General features: G+C 36.7%; 1 protein-coding gene across 1 annotated transcript in view; it reads right to left on the bottom strand.

Annotated features, from left to right (window-relative positions):
- The window catches only part of KCNH7 (potassium voltage-gated channel subfamily H member 7), a 242,519-nt gene that overhangs the window by 6,117 nt on the left and 217,784 nt on the right, over nt 1–18,618 (bottom strand). The window contains exons 15-16 of the mRNA XM_067298547.1: nt 16,332–16,431; nt 4,357–4,620 (exon numbers count right to left, since the gene is read on the bottom strand). Of these exons, the coding sequence (XP_067154648.1) occupies nt 4,357–4,620; nt 16,332–16,431 (364 nt within the window). The remainder of the gene's footprint in view (nt 1–4,356; nt 4,621–16,331; nt 16,432–18,618) is intronic.

Genomic DNA, 18,618 nt, shown 5'->3' with positions numbered 1-18,618 from the left:
TTGAGACAGAGGCCATTTAACACAAGCTTGCAAAGGGATCCTGGTTATTATTTTCAAAAGGAAATTGATTTTCATTGATGTAGCTGTTAGCATCACTACTCTGCAACCCAGCCCTTATGTTGCTGTGTAAAGCATGTTTTAGAGACTCTCACAATTCCTGCAGGGTGAAAGGTGTCAGTTCATTTTGTTTAATACTTTGTGACTCCTAAGAGAATGAAATACTCTGCAATTGCTGGGTCAGTCAGAGAGTCACTTTAATACTAATTGAAGCTTCATAATAAAGAATAAATCTAATTTTTTTTCTATTTGACAAGCAAAATTTTGGATTAAGATATTGGAAACAGATTTTCTACAAGATTTAAAAAAAAACAAAATGCATAATTAGGATCATACTTCAGAGTTTCAGCTAGCTTGGTGAATTTAGTCGCCATTCTAATCTGTTATATTTTATATGAAATATGTAAAGTATAGAAAATTATTCTCTTTATATATGAGTCCTTTATTTATCTTCTGCCCTTTGTAAAAAGTGACTACTGCTGTTCCCACCCTGTACCAGCCCTGCCCAAGGTCCATCCTGCTTGTCTCTCCCGATTCTTGGATCTCTGTTATCAAACACTGCAACTTACTATCAAACATAACTGTAGGGCACTCCTTCCTTTTGCTCACTTTTCTGGCTTAAACTATTTCTCCTTCCTCTTTTGATTTGCTTAACTTACACCTCTGTGCATTTCCTAATTAGTTTACATTCCTGGCTTCAGGCTGTTTTTTTCTGTTCATTAAATTCTGCTGAAATGTTACAAATCATTTATCATGAGATATATTAGTTGCACATACTCTTATTTGATATAGAATGATTATCTTGCTGTGAGCTTTGCAGAGCCTACCAGTGACATATTTAGGATGAACAGTGATTTTTCTACATATACATAGCTCCCACCCTCAGCATTTGTTACTCTGAGGAATTTTGTTGTTACATAAACAGTCAATAATTGTTAGTACCCCTCAAATTCACTTTCTCTGCTGTGAAAAAATGTGTTAAAACTTTAACACCTGCTCAGGACAATTCACGTTAGGGTCATATAAAATATTTGTAATTATTTAGCTACATTAAGTTATAGAATGCATTAAATGTTCTTATTGTGCTCAGACTGCTGCTTCAACATACCACTGGACAAAATCCTTGGCTACTTGTAAGGTGGCAGCTGCTGTTGTCGGAGCGGTTGGGTTTGAATCCCACGTCCCTCGGTTGTCCCTGAATGGTTTGGTCAGAGCTTCTCCTAACACTTCCCTGTAATTCTTGGCACTGCATGCTGGTAACTCGGCATAGGTTACATTCATTTCACACTTCTGAATTTTTTTTAAGCAACCATAGCAGCCAGAGCCATGTTTCAAAGAAAGAAGAAAAAAATGAGAGTATGGCTGACATATGAGAGGTTTATCCAAATGCTATTAGCCAATCCTTTTCGAACACAACATCTTTGAGCAGTGTTGCTCTAAGTAAAGAAAAAAAAAGGGGGGTGGTGGTGGCAATGACATTTCCTGCTCAGATTTAGCATTTCAAGTAAATTTATCCAGGAAGGGGAGCTCTCACTACATGACTCTAAGCAGAGAAGGAAGCCTCCTTTTTTTTAATCAGAGGAAGGTGCTTACTGTGTTATCTGATCTTTGGTTAGCAGGTGGTAGAAGGTTTCCTGGAGCTGTAGAGAGTGTTTGGATTTCATATGACATGACCTGATTTTATGCACCGAACAGAAGGAAGGGGAGGGAGATTTCATCTTGGCCACCCAGAAACCTATTCAGCTTCTCAGTCCACTTAAGCCAAAGAAGGAAAGAGCAAAACAGTGTCAGAGAAGCATGTCGTCTGGATTTAGCTGGCACACATGGCTCAATTTTCAGTGTCCAAGGAAGTTGCAAAGCTTTCACCAAAGTGTAGGGAGCAAACTTCAACAATTTCAGGGGTGAAATTTTAAATTGTGCCTGTGGGTACAATGCATATTGTAAATCCAGTGGATTTACTTTTAGACAGTGAATTTCAGGAATAGAAACTAATAATATAGGCTGTTTAATTCACTGCTTTTTAATGTCCTGTAAAACCAAGTTGTTAGGTTTTCTATATAATAAACCATTTGGTAGAATTACATATTTTTCTATGCCCTGGCATAGCCCAGGAGAATCACAGATGTATTTTGTCCCACAATATGTATTTGTAGACTATTACATTAAATATTTAATTTGTGACAAAGCAAATAAATTGGCACTCAAATTGTAAAATACATTCATATACTATAAGCAAGACTCCTGACTTATCTCTTGTGGGTTATCAGACTGCACTGTTCTGAGCGTCTTTTCAGGTACTTCCACAAATATGAATATCCTAGAAAGGCCCCAAAGCAGTTACAATTTTGTAACCAGTTATGGTCTTCCAGGGATTGAAGAATCCCAGGCTGAGAACTAAATCAATAAATGTATAACTTGGTTCAAGAATCAATCTTATGGCCCAAATACTGACCAAGTAAGAATAGAAAATAGCATTTTTCTTCAGCATATGGATTAGCAGCTACAGAAAAATTATCAAGTCTTCTCATAAGACACAAATGATTTAAACAAATGATTTAAACAATGTTAAGAGTTGCATTTCAGGATTATGAGAGAGAAGTTTATAGAGTTTCTGCTCACATTACTAAATACCTTATTAATAGTCCTTCCATTCATGGACAATAATGACCAAAACTTAAAACAAACTAAAGATGATTAAATATATATTGGTCACAGTGGTAATCAATTGTGGTAGGTTTATATCATTTCATTTATATGCAAGAATTATAAGCTACCAGAATATATGAAGATTATAAACATACCTACATATGTACATGCAAAGTTTATTTCAGAATTTCATTATGTTCATAACTACTTTTATAGTAAGTTAAAACCAATCTCTAATTAATAGCAGGAATGAGAATTTAGTTTAAAACATATTTATCAATCAAATATGATCTTATTTTACTGAAATCAAAGTTTTAATGAAAGTTTCAAGAAAGGTAATGAGCTTTCAAACACATTATCAGAAGTGCAGAGTTACAAAGCAGAAAAAAGAATGTGGTCTTAATCAAAATATACAACCTTTAGGCATGCTAAATTTAGCTCAAATAAAATCTGTAATAGGTTGCCTTGGAAAATGTTGCTATAGCTGCAAGGACACATTTCTGGCTATCAGCAGGGGAAAGGTAAGCTTTCAAATTGCAGTACGTATGCAACAAGTTTGTATGGCTCAGATTTACATGACCCTAGCCAAAGGAGACCAGGCTTCACATATTCATATCTTTGAAATGTAAAAATATATTGTTTGGTCTGATTAATCGTTAGGATAGTTTAAAATTATAGCTGAAGAGCCTAAAGTTTATTGAATGATGGTTAAATGGTTAATTGCCCCAACAGGAAGCAAACTACTGAGGAAAACAGCATTAAACACTGAATATATAGTTCTTCCTTTCAGACTGAAACAATTACAAGCAAACTTTCAGTAACATTTGAATTGTATATTAATTCTTTTCATTAGTTTCCCTTCACATCAATGAGAAGATTTTAGTGTATTAGAAGTCATTTTAATTATGTGATTTAACTCTATGTAATATTAACTCAGATTGCTTAATCATTGTTGATAATTTGTCATATAAAAAAGGCCAAATCTTTGCTCTTGCATTTTACTTACTGAGGTCAAGATTTGTTCTGTGTGATGTAATGGCATTCCTGTTAACTAACTCGTGCAGCAAAATGGGATAGCGTTCTTTCAAGCTATTATGAATTTCTTTAACTGAATTTTGTTTGTGCATTGTGAAGATAGGGAAAAAGCTAATTACATGAAAACATTTCAGGCTTTCTTTTGTGTGACCATCACTAGATTTATCCAACTCTCGTTGTCTAAGTAGGATTTTGTACTGCCACCAAAACCTGGCTTATCAAGCTCTCCTTGAGGGACCCTTTACTGCTTTGAATGCAGTTTTCATACATTGGCATGCAAAAGTGATGTCCATTACTGGTGGACAATTTTAAAGATTTTGTTTAAATGACTTTACTAAGGCAATTCAGTTACAAGATGATTCATTAATGAAGCTTAGAACAGCTTTTTGGAGATTCTGTACTCCAGTCTCACAGCCAGTGTAGTAAACTATATTAATCCTCTTGAGAAATAAAAATTTTTGAGCCAAAATAGTTTTTCTATTTACTCTCTCATTAAACACTTACAAAAGTAACTACTTTATAAAGAATCAATAGAACCATTCAGAAAATGTCTTTTGGCAATCAAACTAAAAAAGACAACCACTCAAACTTTGCAAAATAGTACTTCAACTTAATTACCTTTGCAAGAATTGCTTCTTTTGTCAATAAGAATATCTTCTGTTGCATGAACCATTTCTTCAATGTCAACCTCTGTGGTTTTCCCTGTTACAGATGGATAATCAGCTATCCCAGAGAACAGGGGTTTTTGCTCATCTTCAATGGACGACACAAAAGATGATGATCCACTTCTTTTCTCTTCAAAGTGTTTCTTGGTAGATTGATGATATCTGGTGTTGTCCCCTGAGTGTTCAGGATCACTTCGATTATTCTCATTGAAATAACCTGTTAAATAGAAATAGTTGTATCCAATAACATGCAGTTCATGAGACTGTGTTCCAGTTTATTCTGGCTGAGCATGGACACTATTCTTATATCAGTTAGAAAGTTCACTGTCTATTAGAATAACATTACTTTAAAGCCTTTCCTGATTTCTGTATCAGAGAAGATGTATTTCTCTCTTGAAGTTTGCAAGTATATAGTAAGGATTTGTAGTCCATAAACCATGACTCACTATGCAAAAGGTTTCTTATTTCAAAACAACAAAAGTTTAATCCAACACAGCCCTCATGTTTACCCCCCCCTTTTTTTTCCAGGTGAGGATTAGATTTGAGAAAACTTTATATTCTGAAAGTAATGGATCAAAGTCTGGTTACATATTAAAGAAATAAAATTATTATTTCCTTTCCTCTTCTGATTTTCCACATTCTTGGGCACTTCTCATAATCTTGACAGGCTAACAGTTATGGATGTCAGACTCAGTATCAGAACTACCTGTTTAAATTATGCCCGCATAACAGCATCTTTACTGATTATTCTTTGCGCATCTAAATAAAGGGCATATTTCTCCATGCTCATTACTGTCATATCTACATATAGGACTGATATGGGAGAGAGAAGCCCTTTTGATACAAAAAGAAGGAAATTGCCAATCTGTCTTTCTGGGAGCCTCTCAGAAATAACTTTCCAAAGAATTCCAAATTCATTAGGCTTTAAAATTAATTGCAATTTTCTGATCATCATCCATTCTTTTGGGTAAGAAAAGTACATAACACAGTGTAGTATATATGGTAAGAGAGTACCAATCAAGTTCAGAATTAGTCTTTCATTAATTATATTCAAGTTTTGAGATAAGGAACAGCAAGTTCAGTCCTCTTGGGAAGTGGCAAATAAAACTATAGATTTAAAGCCGGTGCCTTTAAAAACATGCATTATAAACAAATGAAATAAGATTTAAACCCAAGAATGATTATTTGTGAATACAGAGAACTCCTGATCTCTCTTCAGCATAAATTTGAAGCTAATTTCAAATCCAGTATTTGGTTTTACCTATTTTTAACTGAAATGTCAAGATAATTCCAGTTCTGGTATTTATTTAAAACACATTTTAGCAGGGTAGTCTCAACAACATATAAATACTGTAACTAGTTTGCATTAACTTCCTGGGGAGACAGCATGATTTCCCATCTGCTTTGTGCTAATTACTAATCAACATAGTGCTGGAATGTCTGTAGTCTTTACAGACTACAGCAGTGGTTAGTACAAAATTCAGTACATTCGCATGGTTTCTTCTCTGTTTTCTGGTCACTATTTATATAGAAATGAAACTGTGGCCTCATCTAATCTTCTTTATCTGCATACAGAGAGAATGCAGTATCTGTACAGAGCATGCTGCACAAGTCCAGACATCTGTGAGCAGTGAGGGCAGTTAACAGTGACCTGAATGAAGCCAGCATCGAGGTTGGTCTCCTGTAACTGTACCCTCTGGAGTCTCTAAGGGCAATTAACACAGCCCTGAACTGAATTGACTTTCTTTGGCTTCTATTAAGCAGGATCATTAGCTGTAAGTGTTACTGGTGATACTGTGATACTGCTAAGGCATCAACACAAATGCAAATGAACTGGCAGTGTAAGGCTCTTGGGGGATGCTCAGACTGGGCAGTTGAGTCCCATATTCTCTGCAATCCCATCTCTAAAATTGTACCAAAAAAAAAAAAAGGTGTCATAAGGAAATTCTAATGTAGATATCTCCTATGGCTTTTCTTGTGGGAATATATGGTGAAATACACACAGTCACGCTAAAGTAAATTGTCTTAATTACTTACTGCTATACTGACTTCAACCTGTGAAAAAGACCTTATAATGAAAGCTTGAAATTACCATTTTTAGGGTAATTTTTTATGTTCATGGGATTTTGTGCACTAACTGTAGCAGTAATGAGCACTCTGTGGAATACAAATCAATCAGTGGACTAATTTTAAGGGGAGGTCATTGAGACTTTAACAGTAATGAAAAAAATTGTATAGCAGCTGAAGTACAGCAGACTGACCTATCTGTCATATTTATAGAATACTGAAATATCTAGAAACAAGAAACTAGATTCTGCTAACAATTACAGTGCTGTAAAACCAAGGTAATTCAATTGATGTCCCTGCATTTAGTCTGCATGTATACCAGAACAACAGAGTGTATTCTTTTCCAAATGCTGTCCAGGTATAGTAAACAATCTGGCATTAGAAAGAACACAGAGGTCTGAAGACTGTGAGGTCCTGCCTATGGAAATCAAGGAAAAAAAAAACCCTTTTGTTCACCAGCTGATTTATTTCAAAATATGCATCTTTGGCTTTGGTACCATTGCTTTATCTGCTGGCCAACTGGCTACCTTCAGAAAGTCAAAAGTTTATCCTTTTAAAAGACTTTTATTCAGTGCTAGAGATCCTTATGTCTGGAGGACAATGCTGTGATACTCTGTGATTAGAGTAGGAATTAAAATGGAAGCTGCATTCTGCATTTGGCTATTTAGCCACCTGATGGTGGTGCAAGCTCAGTACCTCAGCTCAACAGCTTAGCAGCACCTTTGCAGCTCAGAAGAAATAAGTAATTTCTCAGTAATGCTTTATTCAGAGTATGAATTTTCCATTGTTTTCTCCTTTTCTAATGAAAATTTGTCATTGGTTTGGAATGAATTTTCCAGATGAGAAGAGTTTTGTATCTGTGTGTGTGTGTATGGATAAGTTCATTTTCTATTACACAGACTTGAACTTTCAAAAGTATTCTTTTCTCCTTTCTCTTCTGTTTCCAAAATAAATACAATCATTAACACCCCTGCCTTCCCCCACTCCTCTTCCAACCTGGTGCTTCCTCCTTCCTTTTATAATAAGGCAAGTTTAACTGTCTGATTCTGATTCTGCTAGAAACAATGTTTTCCTGAAGCTGATTATTCCGTAACTTCCTGCTTTACCAAACACATTTACAAACATCATTTACACTCTTTATAGGACTCTTTTTAGCCTGCTATGTGTTTTGGGTGCCTGCCAAATTTACAGGCTATGTCAGCTGACATTTGCTCTCCTGAAAATTCCCAAATCTTCATAGTAATTACAAGAAGGTTTGTGTCCTGCTTCTTGCGCTTGTACTGGCAATGGAAGGGAAGAAACCTGGGTTGTCATGTGGGCAATGATATATAGCTATGACAAACTCACAGAAATATTGGGATAAAAACTTGCTTGGTGTGATGATTACCAGCGATCAGAGAAGTTTCTTTCGTGTGCCACGGTCAGCCTGCAGTATCGAAGTTTTGCATTATTCAGAGAATGGCAGTCTGCATGAGCTAGACTTATTCTTAATGCACTACTCTGCTGCAAACAATATCGGTGAAAGTGTCAGTAATATATTACATGTGGAGCAGTATATTTTAATATTACTGTAATTTCATTAACTAGAATTTGTCATACTTAATCAGACTAGCTATCTAGCTTAGTGCTTCAGAGGAAGGCAAATTTTTACTCCCTTTTTCAGCCATCCAATAAAAAGCCCCATAATATGCCTAGACAAATTCAATTTTGTATAGGAAATGAGGTGAATGACTTCCTCACCCCCGCAGAAAGCAATTTATATCCCAAACCATGAGACAGATAATCCTTATCATTAGCATGATCTGCATAACTATAAATCTGTTCAGCAGACATGACATCTTCCCATCTCTTTGAAAAATCCTCCCATATCATTTTTCTCTGTACCAAGTAAGTCACTTGGTAAGGAGAACTGCATATTGTGACTTCGATGGAGAGATAGTCGATCATCGAAAAACAGTGTGCAGATCTTTAGATTCTCAACAAGTATTTTGATTCAACTGTTGTTAGTCTTTCTTGCCTGATATTCACAGATGTTCCTGAGATGGTTGAGCTCTCTTTCCTACACATGAACAAAGTATTTGCTAGTGAGCAAGAGTATTTGTTAGCTGTTCTTTAATTTAAAAATGTCAGTTGCTTTGTCAGATAGCAGAAAAATGACTTATGTGCCCACTCATGCATCAACAGCGTCGAATACTCAGAGTGAAAAGTCAGTGACCAAGCATTTCAGGTAGGACATTACATATGATGCCACGAACAGGGTTGAGAAAGTGCAAAATCTCAAAAATGTCGAAAAATAATTTGAGCGGTGCTGTTCAAACCATGCGTATGTTCCCCACCATATTGTCAGGAAGTGTAGATGACTGCTTGATATAGATAAGGAGCAGCCTAAAATCAGTCATGGAAAATGAGAATCCTAACTCCTGCAATCACTGCTTTTCACTTAGTGGGAAAAGAACAATATAGTTGATGCATGATATTTATGTGACAACAAAAAATATTGGTTCTGTGGAGCCTAGTATATAATGCAATGTGATTACACAGAAGGCCATTCAGGTTGTATGCAGGTTAAACTACTCTATAGAATGCTTATCAGGGATTTTAGGAGTCCTAAGCAGCTAATTTAGATGTTCCTACTACTTTTTCTTTGTTTCATACTTAGTTGAACCTGATTGTCATGGAGTACATTGCTAAATATGATGGCTTTTCTGACTCGTCAGTGAAACATGGTTGAAGATTATAGCACTGTTCAATTTAACAGAATGTGTAAGTATTGTTACCACTAGAAAATTACCTGCTCTTTGGATATGTTTTAATGCATGAAAGCTGTATGGTAAAATCACAAATTCTGTGTGCATGAGAAAACAAAAGTAGTCTGAGAGCTGTACAAAATGTCTATTGAATAGCCAGAGAAGTTCATAATCTAAATATTCCCCAGAGGGTCACAGTTGCAAAACCAGAAATTGGTTATTGTCAGGAAAAGTAACTGGCTCTAAAGTTTTGAAAATAAACTGCAAATTCAGAAGTTAAGTGTCTGAAATTGCACTGTTAATATCTGTGGTGTACTTTGTATAGCAAATGTCTCTGAACAGGAAAACTTTTTCTATATCACATATGCTAAACTAAAAATGCTCAGCATAATGCGATAACTAGGAATAAATGCTGCCTTTCACATACACTTTATTTGCTTTTGTTGATCTAAATAATTATATAGTATTCTAATACAATGCTGAGAATACTAAAATTTACTTTTAAATGTGGAAAGTTAAATTTGCAGCTTTTAGTCATAATCAGAGGAAGTAGTGAAGCACACAGTGCCTAGTCAGTGCTAAAGAAATTGCTTCATGTTTGAGGAGTACAAGATTCTAAATATTAGAAATAAAAATGAGAAATATGAGGAACCCTGAAGTCATCACATACTCAATAATTTAATTCAGCAATGGTGCCAGACTTTTATGGTAAGATGAGGACTGGATACATTACTGTCATTTTTCCTTCTGTGAACTTCCCATGCAGTTACGCTCTTCTGCAGCATAATACCCAACAAAGCTCAAGTAAAATGAAGGATAAATGAAAATAGATTCTTTCCATCACAGATTTTTTGACTTAAAAACAATCTTCAGACACAGTTAAATCAAAGCTTTGTCATTTTTAGAACACTTGAGGAATAACCTCTTTTGTTTTGCAGCTTATATCTGCCATGACAGAGATAAAAGCTCTTAAAAACACACACACATTTCTGGAGACATTTCTTGAGCTGGTGGAAAGAATTTATCTAAAAATCCACCAGGAACATGGATTCATGTCTCTAAATGTCTTGTTCAGCATCTAGGTGCAATAGATGTCATAGAAATATTTTAAACAGGCTCTTAGACCTCAACATTTAAAACAATTCCAAGGACTTAAAATGGCTCCTGACACCTGGAGTGAGGATTTCCCTATATTCTTAGCACATTTTTTCCTCCTTTTTCCTCACTTTTACTTGTTAAGGGCCCCTTCACATTTCCCATCCATCTTTAGGACCCCCTACTTAACTGCAAAGCGTACTGTCACATCTTTGTGTGATATTTGGCTAACACCAAGGAAAAATGAAGTCTGTCTAAAAGCTAATTCAGGAAGATGATTGTTCCTGTTCCTACAAAAAGTGGGTTTCTGGTGGTATTTTAGGAAAGTCAAAAATTTTCTCCTCTCATTAGTAAAAATGCTTAAAACTCTTATTTTTTCTGTGGCTAATTTTAACGGTAGAAGAAACCTTTAATTCCAAAGTGCATTTTCACTCATACTTTGGGAATTCCTAAGTCTTTACCAGGGAACCTTAAGATAGAGGCTAGTGAAATTCCAGTGTTATAGCAAGTCCTGGCAATTTCCCTGAAAGGTTCTAGTAGGTTGGATAGTGACAGAGGAAGAACTGAACTGTGGTGGAGAGTTGCCTGAGTCACCGCTCTGTCTCACTGCTGTGTGTGAGAGTTTGGGTAAGTTCATGTGTCCTTTGGTGTGTTTCATCTCTGGGCCATGAAGGTTTGGGTGATTCTGGAAACAGGAAACAGGAGAAGATACTGAAGCTTCCCTCCACCATCCTGAACTAACGACTGGATAATCTTTACATAAGGATCCATGATCCTTTTTTTAAATGGACTAAAATAAGTTTTGAATAGTTTTGAATAACTGAATTTGACAGACATATTTAAAAAGCCAGGAATTTCAAAGTTAAAGTGAACACGCAATCCTTCATTTATTCCTTTGTGCTATTTTTAGTACAATGAAGTAAGTTAGGGAGCAAGTGACAGACTCTTCTCTCATCAACTTTGTTGTTAATTAGATAATAATGTAAGAACAATTCTTGATTTATACTTCAGGAAATAATGTCATACTAAAAAAATAAGAAACAAAAAAATATAAACATGCACCTAAAAAGGTATGCAGAGCAAAGGCCAAAGAAGTTCTTCTATCAAGTTTTGAATTCCCTTCTTTAAGAGGAACACAGATTTCACAGTAAGATTATTATTACTTTTTTTCACAGGATGGCTACTAGTATGTGTGACTGCATACACCATTTCTATCAGATCTGGCCTCTGGAAACAGCTTCCCTGGGAGTGACTCCTGGAAACAAGACTCTTATAGAAGCTCCCTGAGGTGCCTCCTAGGCACTGTGGTAACAACAATAACAATAATAGCAGCAGATGGAAAACTGCAGTGATGGGCTCTCAGATGACCATATACTTTTTGTCAGCAGTTTCATGCTGAAGCTAAGATTTCAGGGGAATGAAATCTTGATTCTGGCCATATGCTGCCTGCCTGGATTTTTTTAACCTGGACAGTTAACTACCGGACACTGTGGCTGAACACTAAAACTCTTTTCTAATAAAGCCCAAGTAGGCTCCATTAGCATAATACTAATGGTTTAACAGCGTTAAGGAAGACCTTCAATTTTTTGCCCAGATTCTTACTCTACTTTCCTTCTGGGAACACAGATCACAGTGACTGAATGAGTCATCTATTCCCAAAGTAAGCATTTAAAGATATAAACTTGGGTAAGGGGACAAGGATGGGAGAAAGCGTGGTAGCTGCTATGTAGATAAAGCCAGATATTTCCCCAGTCTCTCAGAACTACTTGACCTCATACTTCTAGGCAGGAGAAATCAGCTCCTGAAAAATTTCCTTGCATTCTATATTGTCAGCCGTGGCTTCTGGATATCTTATGTAATAACACTATATTAATATTGTTTGGCTTCTTAGCCTGGATAATACCTACATACCCGACACACTTAAGACAGCTATACTAATCAAGATTGAGTCACAAGCTTAGAGCTCTGGCTTCTGTGGTTACACTGAGAATGGATCAATAGAGACTTTTGGGAAAGTCTGGTCAGGAAGCTGGACATAACTCTTTAAATTAAGATCTAGTACCTATATAAGCTTACTTACTTAACAGTATGCTTAAAACTAAACATTGCAAAATGCATTTTATATCCCACTTTGTCTATGTCAACATGGGCAAGCACATGTAATGAACTGGGTAACGGGATTTCAGAAGAACTTTTTTTTGTGAACTTTTAAAATCAAATCCAAGGAAATGAAAATGCCTTGTTATCAGTTCCCTGGCCAGCAGGCAAGGGAGTTAAAGATCAAGTATCACCAGCTACCTGAATTTATGGTTACTAATATAACAATATAACTCCATGGGGGTTCTTATTATCCTCTTAGCTAGAGTCTGTGGATGATGTTCTTGTCTTTGGATTACAGCTGAAATCCAGAGTAAGGATTTATTTCAATGAGTTCATCATTACATTCCCAGTTAGTATGTCTGCATGGACTTATTTGCCAGTTTTTTAATTATCCTGGATGTGATGGAAGTATTTTATATACTCTGTCAAAAGACAAAGGGTTCTGATTTGACTAGATAACCTGTGTAGCCCCAAATCAGCTTTCTCCTGGGTACGGATTTCATATCTGACTGCCTCTAGGGGTTCACGGGAATTATGTGTGAGTGCTCAGAACAGATGCAGAGTTTTGATAGTTTTCAGCTAAGGGTCACAAGAATTAAAGATAAATGCAAAGAATATCCTTTCATGAGGATAACTGGACAGTGGAACTGTCCCAAGACAGTGGCATTTCTAGAGCCAACATTAACAAAAAGTTAAACAAAATGCTAGCAAAATGCTTGAATTCCAGAGAAGTCTTTTCAAAGCCCTCATCTCATTGAGTTTACATTGCTTGGGTGACATTCTGACTGTGACTTCTGTATTTTTTTCACCTATATGTTTGGATTTCATGCTGATGAAACCAATTCTAATGATGGCCTGTTCTTCATGGAAAAAGAGATCTGCATTCAGAACTAGTGGAGCTAACAAAACATCTTGCCTTTATATATTGCCCTTGAACTGAGCTAACTCTTATAGAACTGCTAAAGGAAAACGAGGAATGGGGAAGAGAGGATTGTGTCCTGCACTGTTAAAAGAGGCAATTGAACGTAGATGGAGCAGCTCATTGTCCCTCAGTTGTTAGCAGGAGACCAACTCACCAACCCAGCTGAAAGCTTTGTTTGGAAGCGTCAGCCAAGAGTACTGCTTATTTCAAGTAGTTACAGAGAGAATTTCTTGGCTGACTGTCAAGCATCTACGGCAACTGGCTAAAGCTGCACCTGCACCTGTGCAACGAATATCATCCATTATTTCAAAAGGCCTGCAATGAATTTCTTTTGGGCAAGAACAGAGATAAGCTGCTACGTAGTGTACCTGTTAATTTTTGCAGGAGACCCCTGATAGTATTGCAATCCTTTCTGGAAACTAGAGAGCAAGCTGGCCCCTCAGGCAGCCTTGCACCACACAGAGCCTTTAAAACCATGTTATGGCAGAGCCCAATATACTAGCTAAGAGAAATTTGTGTTGACACAGGTAAGAAATGTGGAAATACATACAGGTGGAGTGAGAAAGTCTTACTTGGAGCTGGAAAAGAAGTGGTACTAACTGCAGATGCATAACAGAAAGCTGTGTTGATTTTGTTTAACCCCTGATAAAACTCCTGCAGGAAGAGTTACCATGGCAACAAGGTCCAAATCAGGCTAGCATGAACTAAAGGCTGAGATAACACAGTCCCATTTTTAGCACTCCAAAAGGGAGAAAATCACTCATGATCACACTAAAGATGGAAACAATACAATCCCAAACTGTGTAATGTGTTAGTAGGTCAATGGCTGAAAGTAAAGAACGCTAGCAGGAAGACCATTTTATAAGGAAAAAAAAATTCCATCTGTAAGATTTTGATTATAGTGATAAAAATGTAACTTCTACAGCATGCCAGAAACAAAATAACTAGAAATCTATAAAAATGTAGTGAGATATAAAACTCACTACCTAAAAGTAAGAATGCTGGGTGTCTGTAGTCCTTTGAAATCGTAGTCCTGAAATCAAAATACGATTGTTAAAAGCCATCATATGACAATTTTCTAAATTTGAGTGTAAGAATACTCTGATCAGAAATGCCTTTGCCAGTTAGGTGTTCACTAGGAACAGTGGAACTAGGTCTTTACTACTCTGATTCTTCTGAGGCACTCTGCGGGGTCATCCCCAAATATTTGTCAGTTATACTCTAATTGCAATGTATCAAAATATGACATAGCTCCCTCCTGTGTATAATAAGTGTTGAAATCAATGGAACAGTACAACCCAGTAGTAACACTGGTAGTCTACAGTCTCATACAGGATGTGGGATGGGCCACAGAAAAGCAACACAGAAGGAATTCAAACCTACCAGGTGTCTGCTGTAGCTATGGGAATATACAGAGAACAGGGACCAGAGAGGGGCAGTAAGCCCGTGGGCTAAAATTGTACTTTAATCCTTGGCTAACCTCACTTCTCATGATTGCATCTTCTCCACAGATGGACTAGCAATGTACCTCACTCCTGTCTAACTCAAAGGTTGCCAGATACTATACAGTGACTACCAGGATGGAGATGGTTGTCAGTCTTGTTTTTTCTTCCCCAGTCCTCAAGTTTTTTGCAAAGACAAAACTGTGGGAAATTATATTCTTTTGAAAGTAATGTAAATAAATGCCACCAAGAGGCTGTTCAGTGTAATCTGGTGGGCAAGAACCATAAAAGCCGAGGCAGGGCGGGGAGAGGGGGTTGGCACCACACTGACACCTGAGCAGCATATTTGTAATTCTGCAGCAGGCACAGCATGGAGGATCACTTCCATCTTGTCTAGGTGGCAGCATATGTTTTCTCATAAGGAATGTGAAGGTTATTCAGGCAAGGCACCTCTGTCAACAGATTCTTTGTGAAGAGCAGATTGAATATTTCATGGGGACATTTTCCTGACAGATTTGTTGTCACTCTTGGCTTCCTGCCCTAAAGATGCTTCCTTGATCAAACAGGCAATGTCATTGTTCTGAGTAGCCACACTCTGGATTAAAGCTTTCCTTCATGCACCATTATACCTGCTATGTACCTGTAAAAGTGTTCTCATTTATTATCAGCTATTCTGCAGCTCTGAAATTGGTATTGTGTTGCACATAGGATTGGGGTTTAACTATGGGATATGAAAGACAGGCATACCAGAAACAGTAATTTGTCAGACAAATCATTTGGCCATAAAAGTATAAAATTATTGAAGGAATTTTATTTTCCCCACATAAAAATGAAAAACTTGTGAGTGTCAATTTAGCTGTCTTCATGATTATTGCTGTCTGACCGCAGCTACTATCTACAGTCCCTGGTATTTAGAAGTGCTGAATACTGGTGACATGATTTAATATTTCACTGAAGTTTCCCTTCATTTGGATTACTCCCAAAAGCCTCTAAGGTGAATGTAAGCACAGAAAATGCTACCTGAACTCTTGCCAGGACAACCATTTACACATTGTCAAATGAATCAAAATCCGACTACAGTGAATCTACTGTGTCCTGAAAACAAAATATTTTAATTCCAGGAGAAACACTACCTAGCATCAAGTTCAAAAGTTCAACAAAGCATGTTGAAGTTAACACTGCTAATAAATAATCCAGTAGACTAGCTTCTCCAAATATTTTAAAATACTGTGTTTCAGGAAATGGTTATTGTTTAAGAGATAATAAGCATATATACAAGTATATATTTATATATATCAAGGGCAACAAGGTAGATGAATGTCTGAACAGCTCTACACTGACAGTTGTGAAGTTTTGGGAAGGTGAAGCTGATATCCTCCAGCCATATATAGCTGTGTAAGGGAAAATGCACAGAATGTTTTTGCTGCTCAGCAGGATTCTCAAGAGCTGCTACAGTAATAGCCAACATGGGACCCTAATGTACCCAATATTACCAAGTGAAATACCAATGAATAATGTAGCAGTGCTGTCTAATGTAAGAAATGAAGTTAATTACCTTTCTCTATTTCACTTTGAAAGGACAATTTCCGTCTTCGTAGTTTGCAGTTATCTCCATCCAAATCATTAGTAGTTTGTGATCTTATTACGAGGTCAGACTTGATTAATGAAATATGAAACATAATGACAGATTAGTCCCATCTAAAGAGAGCAGGTTTTCAATAGGTGATTGACTGTTAATCAGTCAAGCTTTAGAGTAAGGCAATAATATTACACAAGTCAGTCTGCATCCACTTCCCCTCCCCCCAACTAATGCTACTGCTCAGTGCTAACATTAAAATGATCACGCAGATTTAGTAAATCTGGCAATGTCACCACCTGATGGTGAAAGAAAAGTATCCAGATAGATAAGTTTACATACAGACATATGTTATCAGCCTCCAGAAATTTGCACAGATGTGGGATAAGTAAGCTTAGAGAAGTTAAATGAAAAAAAACCTAAATAACCTCTCACAGAGAATGTGTATTATTGCAGGCAGTAATATGGTAACTGATTGTAATTAGATTTCATGTTTAATTACATGGTAATGATTATAAAGGTTACATTTTACAATAATAACTATAAGGTTGATAAACACCAGGCATTTTACCCTCATTATTTTTATCTTTCTAGACCCTCCCTTCCTCGCTATCTGATTCAGTACATTCAGATAGTATTTCCATAGCTAAACACAATGGTGTCTTTTTTATCCATTGTATTAGAAGATGGATGTGCTTTTTGTTGTACAAGATGCATTTAACTCTTCTTTCTACTTATTTTAACACTGAGAAATTCTGCAAATAAGCAGATAAAATGCCAGTTGTGCTCTTTGTGCACACGCCCACTGCACTGGCTTCAGCCTACTTCCCTTCCCTGTGTTAGTGAGGTTTCCCATACCTATCAAGTAAGCAGATTTGCATGTGGGAGAAGGGTAGAGGAAAAGGAGTGGGAAATGTTTTTGTCTTTCTCTCTTCCCCCCCTTGTAATTCTGGTGGGTAAGATGCTTCAGTGATGGCCCATTGGTAGAATAACTGAAGAAGGGAAAAGGTACTTTACATAAATAAAGGAAGACAGGAACAGATGTTCAGGCAGATGTACCTATTATTCAGTTAAAAAATCTGGATCTGCGTGATGCTTCAAAAACCAGAACGTGCTCATCACTTCTTTTCGGGGAAGATTTTGAGGATTACAGTATCAGTTGAAGGCAAATGGAACTGCTAGTGAAAGCTGTGATTCTGCAAGTACAGAGGCATGGGTCAACCTGTCCTCCCTGTGTCTGTGAAGTCTAGTCATATTTTCTTGCTGGTTGGTAAAGCAGTAAGAAATAAAAATGGAAAAATTTCTAATGGACATGAGCAGGGAGGACAGTCTTTGTTTACTCTACATCACGACACAAAAGATAGATGGAATTTCATTTCAATTTTCTCTGATCTTAAGAAATAATAATGATGAAACATTGATGACAATGTAATTTCAGGGAATCATTGTTCAGAACACCAAAGTCATTGATACAAATTTATCCTCAAAGATTTTTCAAATATGTGGACTTTCAGTTTTAGCTTAAATTTATCACTACAGTATTAATTCATCATATTGTATTTAATGTATAATTAATAATGATGACCTTTTCAACAAACACAAAAGGATATGTTTTAAAATAAAGAATAGAACTGGTCTTTTATGTTCAGAACAACCTTTTATGAAAAAAGGCTCAACATAAAAAGAAATGAAATTTATGGTCAGTAGTTACATCTATTTTAATTTTTTAAACTAAAGATCTACACATGATTAACAAAAATGTTCCTGTCATTTACAGTCGAAAGCTTACAGTTCTTTGTCTCTTTGTTTCTCAGGAGGCCTTTGAGGCCAAATTACGTTAGTTCCTTCTCACTGAATCTCTGTTCATTTTTCCTTCAAAGTATGGCATAAAACCACAAAATGGCAATAGCTCAGAAATAATGAAATATAAACTACCCATTCTGTGAGTGATGTAGTCCATGTTTGGTGGCCAGTGCTTGTGTACCCTGCAACTTTCTAGAGACAGAGCCCCATTAGCATTAGCTGGGCAATAGCCTTCCCCCCTCCTGTGTCCAGCACTCTCCCCTTCTGGCCAACCTCCCTCTGCTTTCCCAATTCAGGCTGACTCCAGCAGTCTGAGAGAAGGAGGCACTAGTGATGCTACAAATTTTTTTTACTTTCTTGGAGGCACATTCTGGGCAAAAGAGGACATTTATGGGAGTCACTGTGGGAAGAAGAGACCAAGAAATCCCTGCAGACTGGAAGAGTGAGGAAAGTACGGGGCTAA

Source organism: Apteryx mantelli, chromosome 6 (assembly GCF_036417845.1).
Source record: "Apteryx mantelli isolate bAptMan1 chromosome 6, bAptMan1.hap1, whole genome shotgun sequence".
Taxonomy (NCBI): Eukaryota; Metazoa; Chordata; class Aves; order Apterygiformes; family Apterygidae; genus Apteryx; species Apteryx mantelli.
This window is presented reverse-complemented; position numbering and strand designations above follow the sequence as displayed.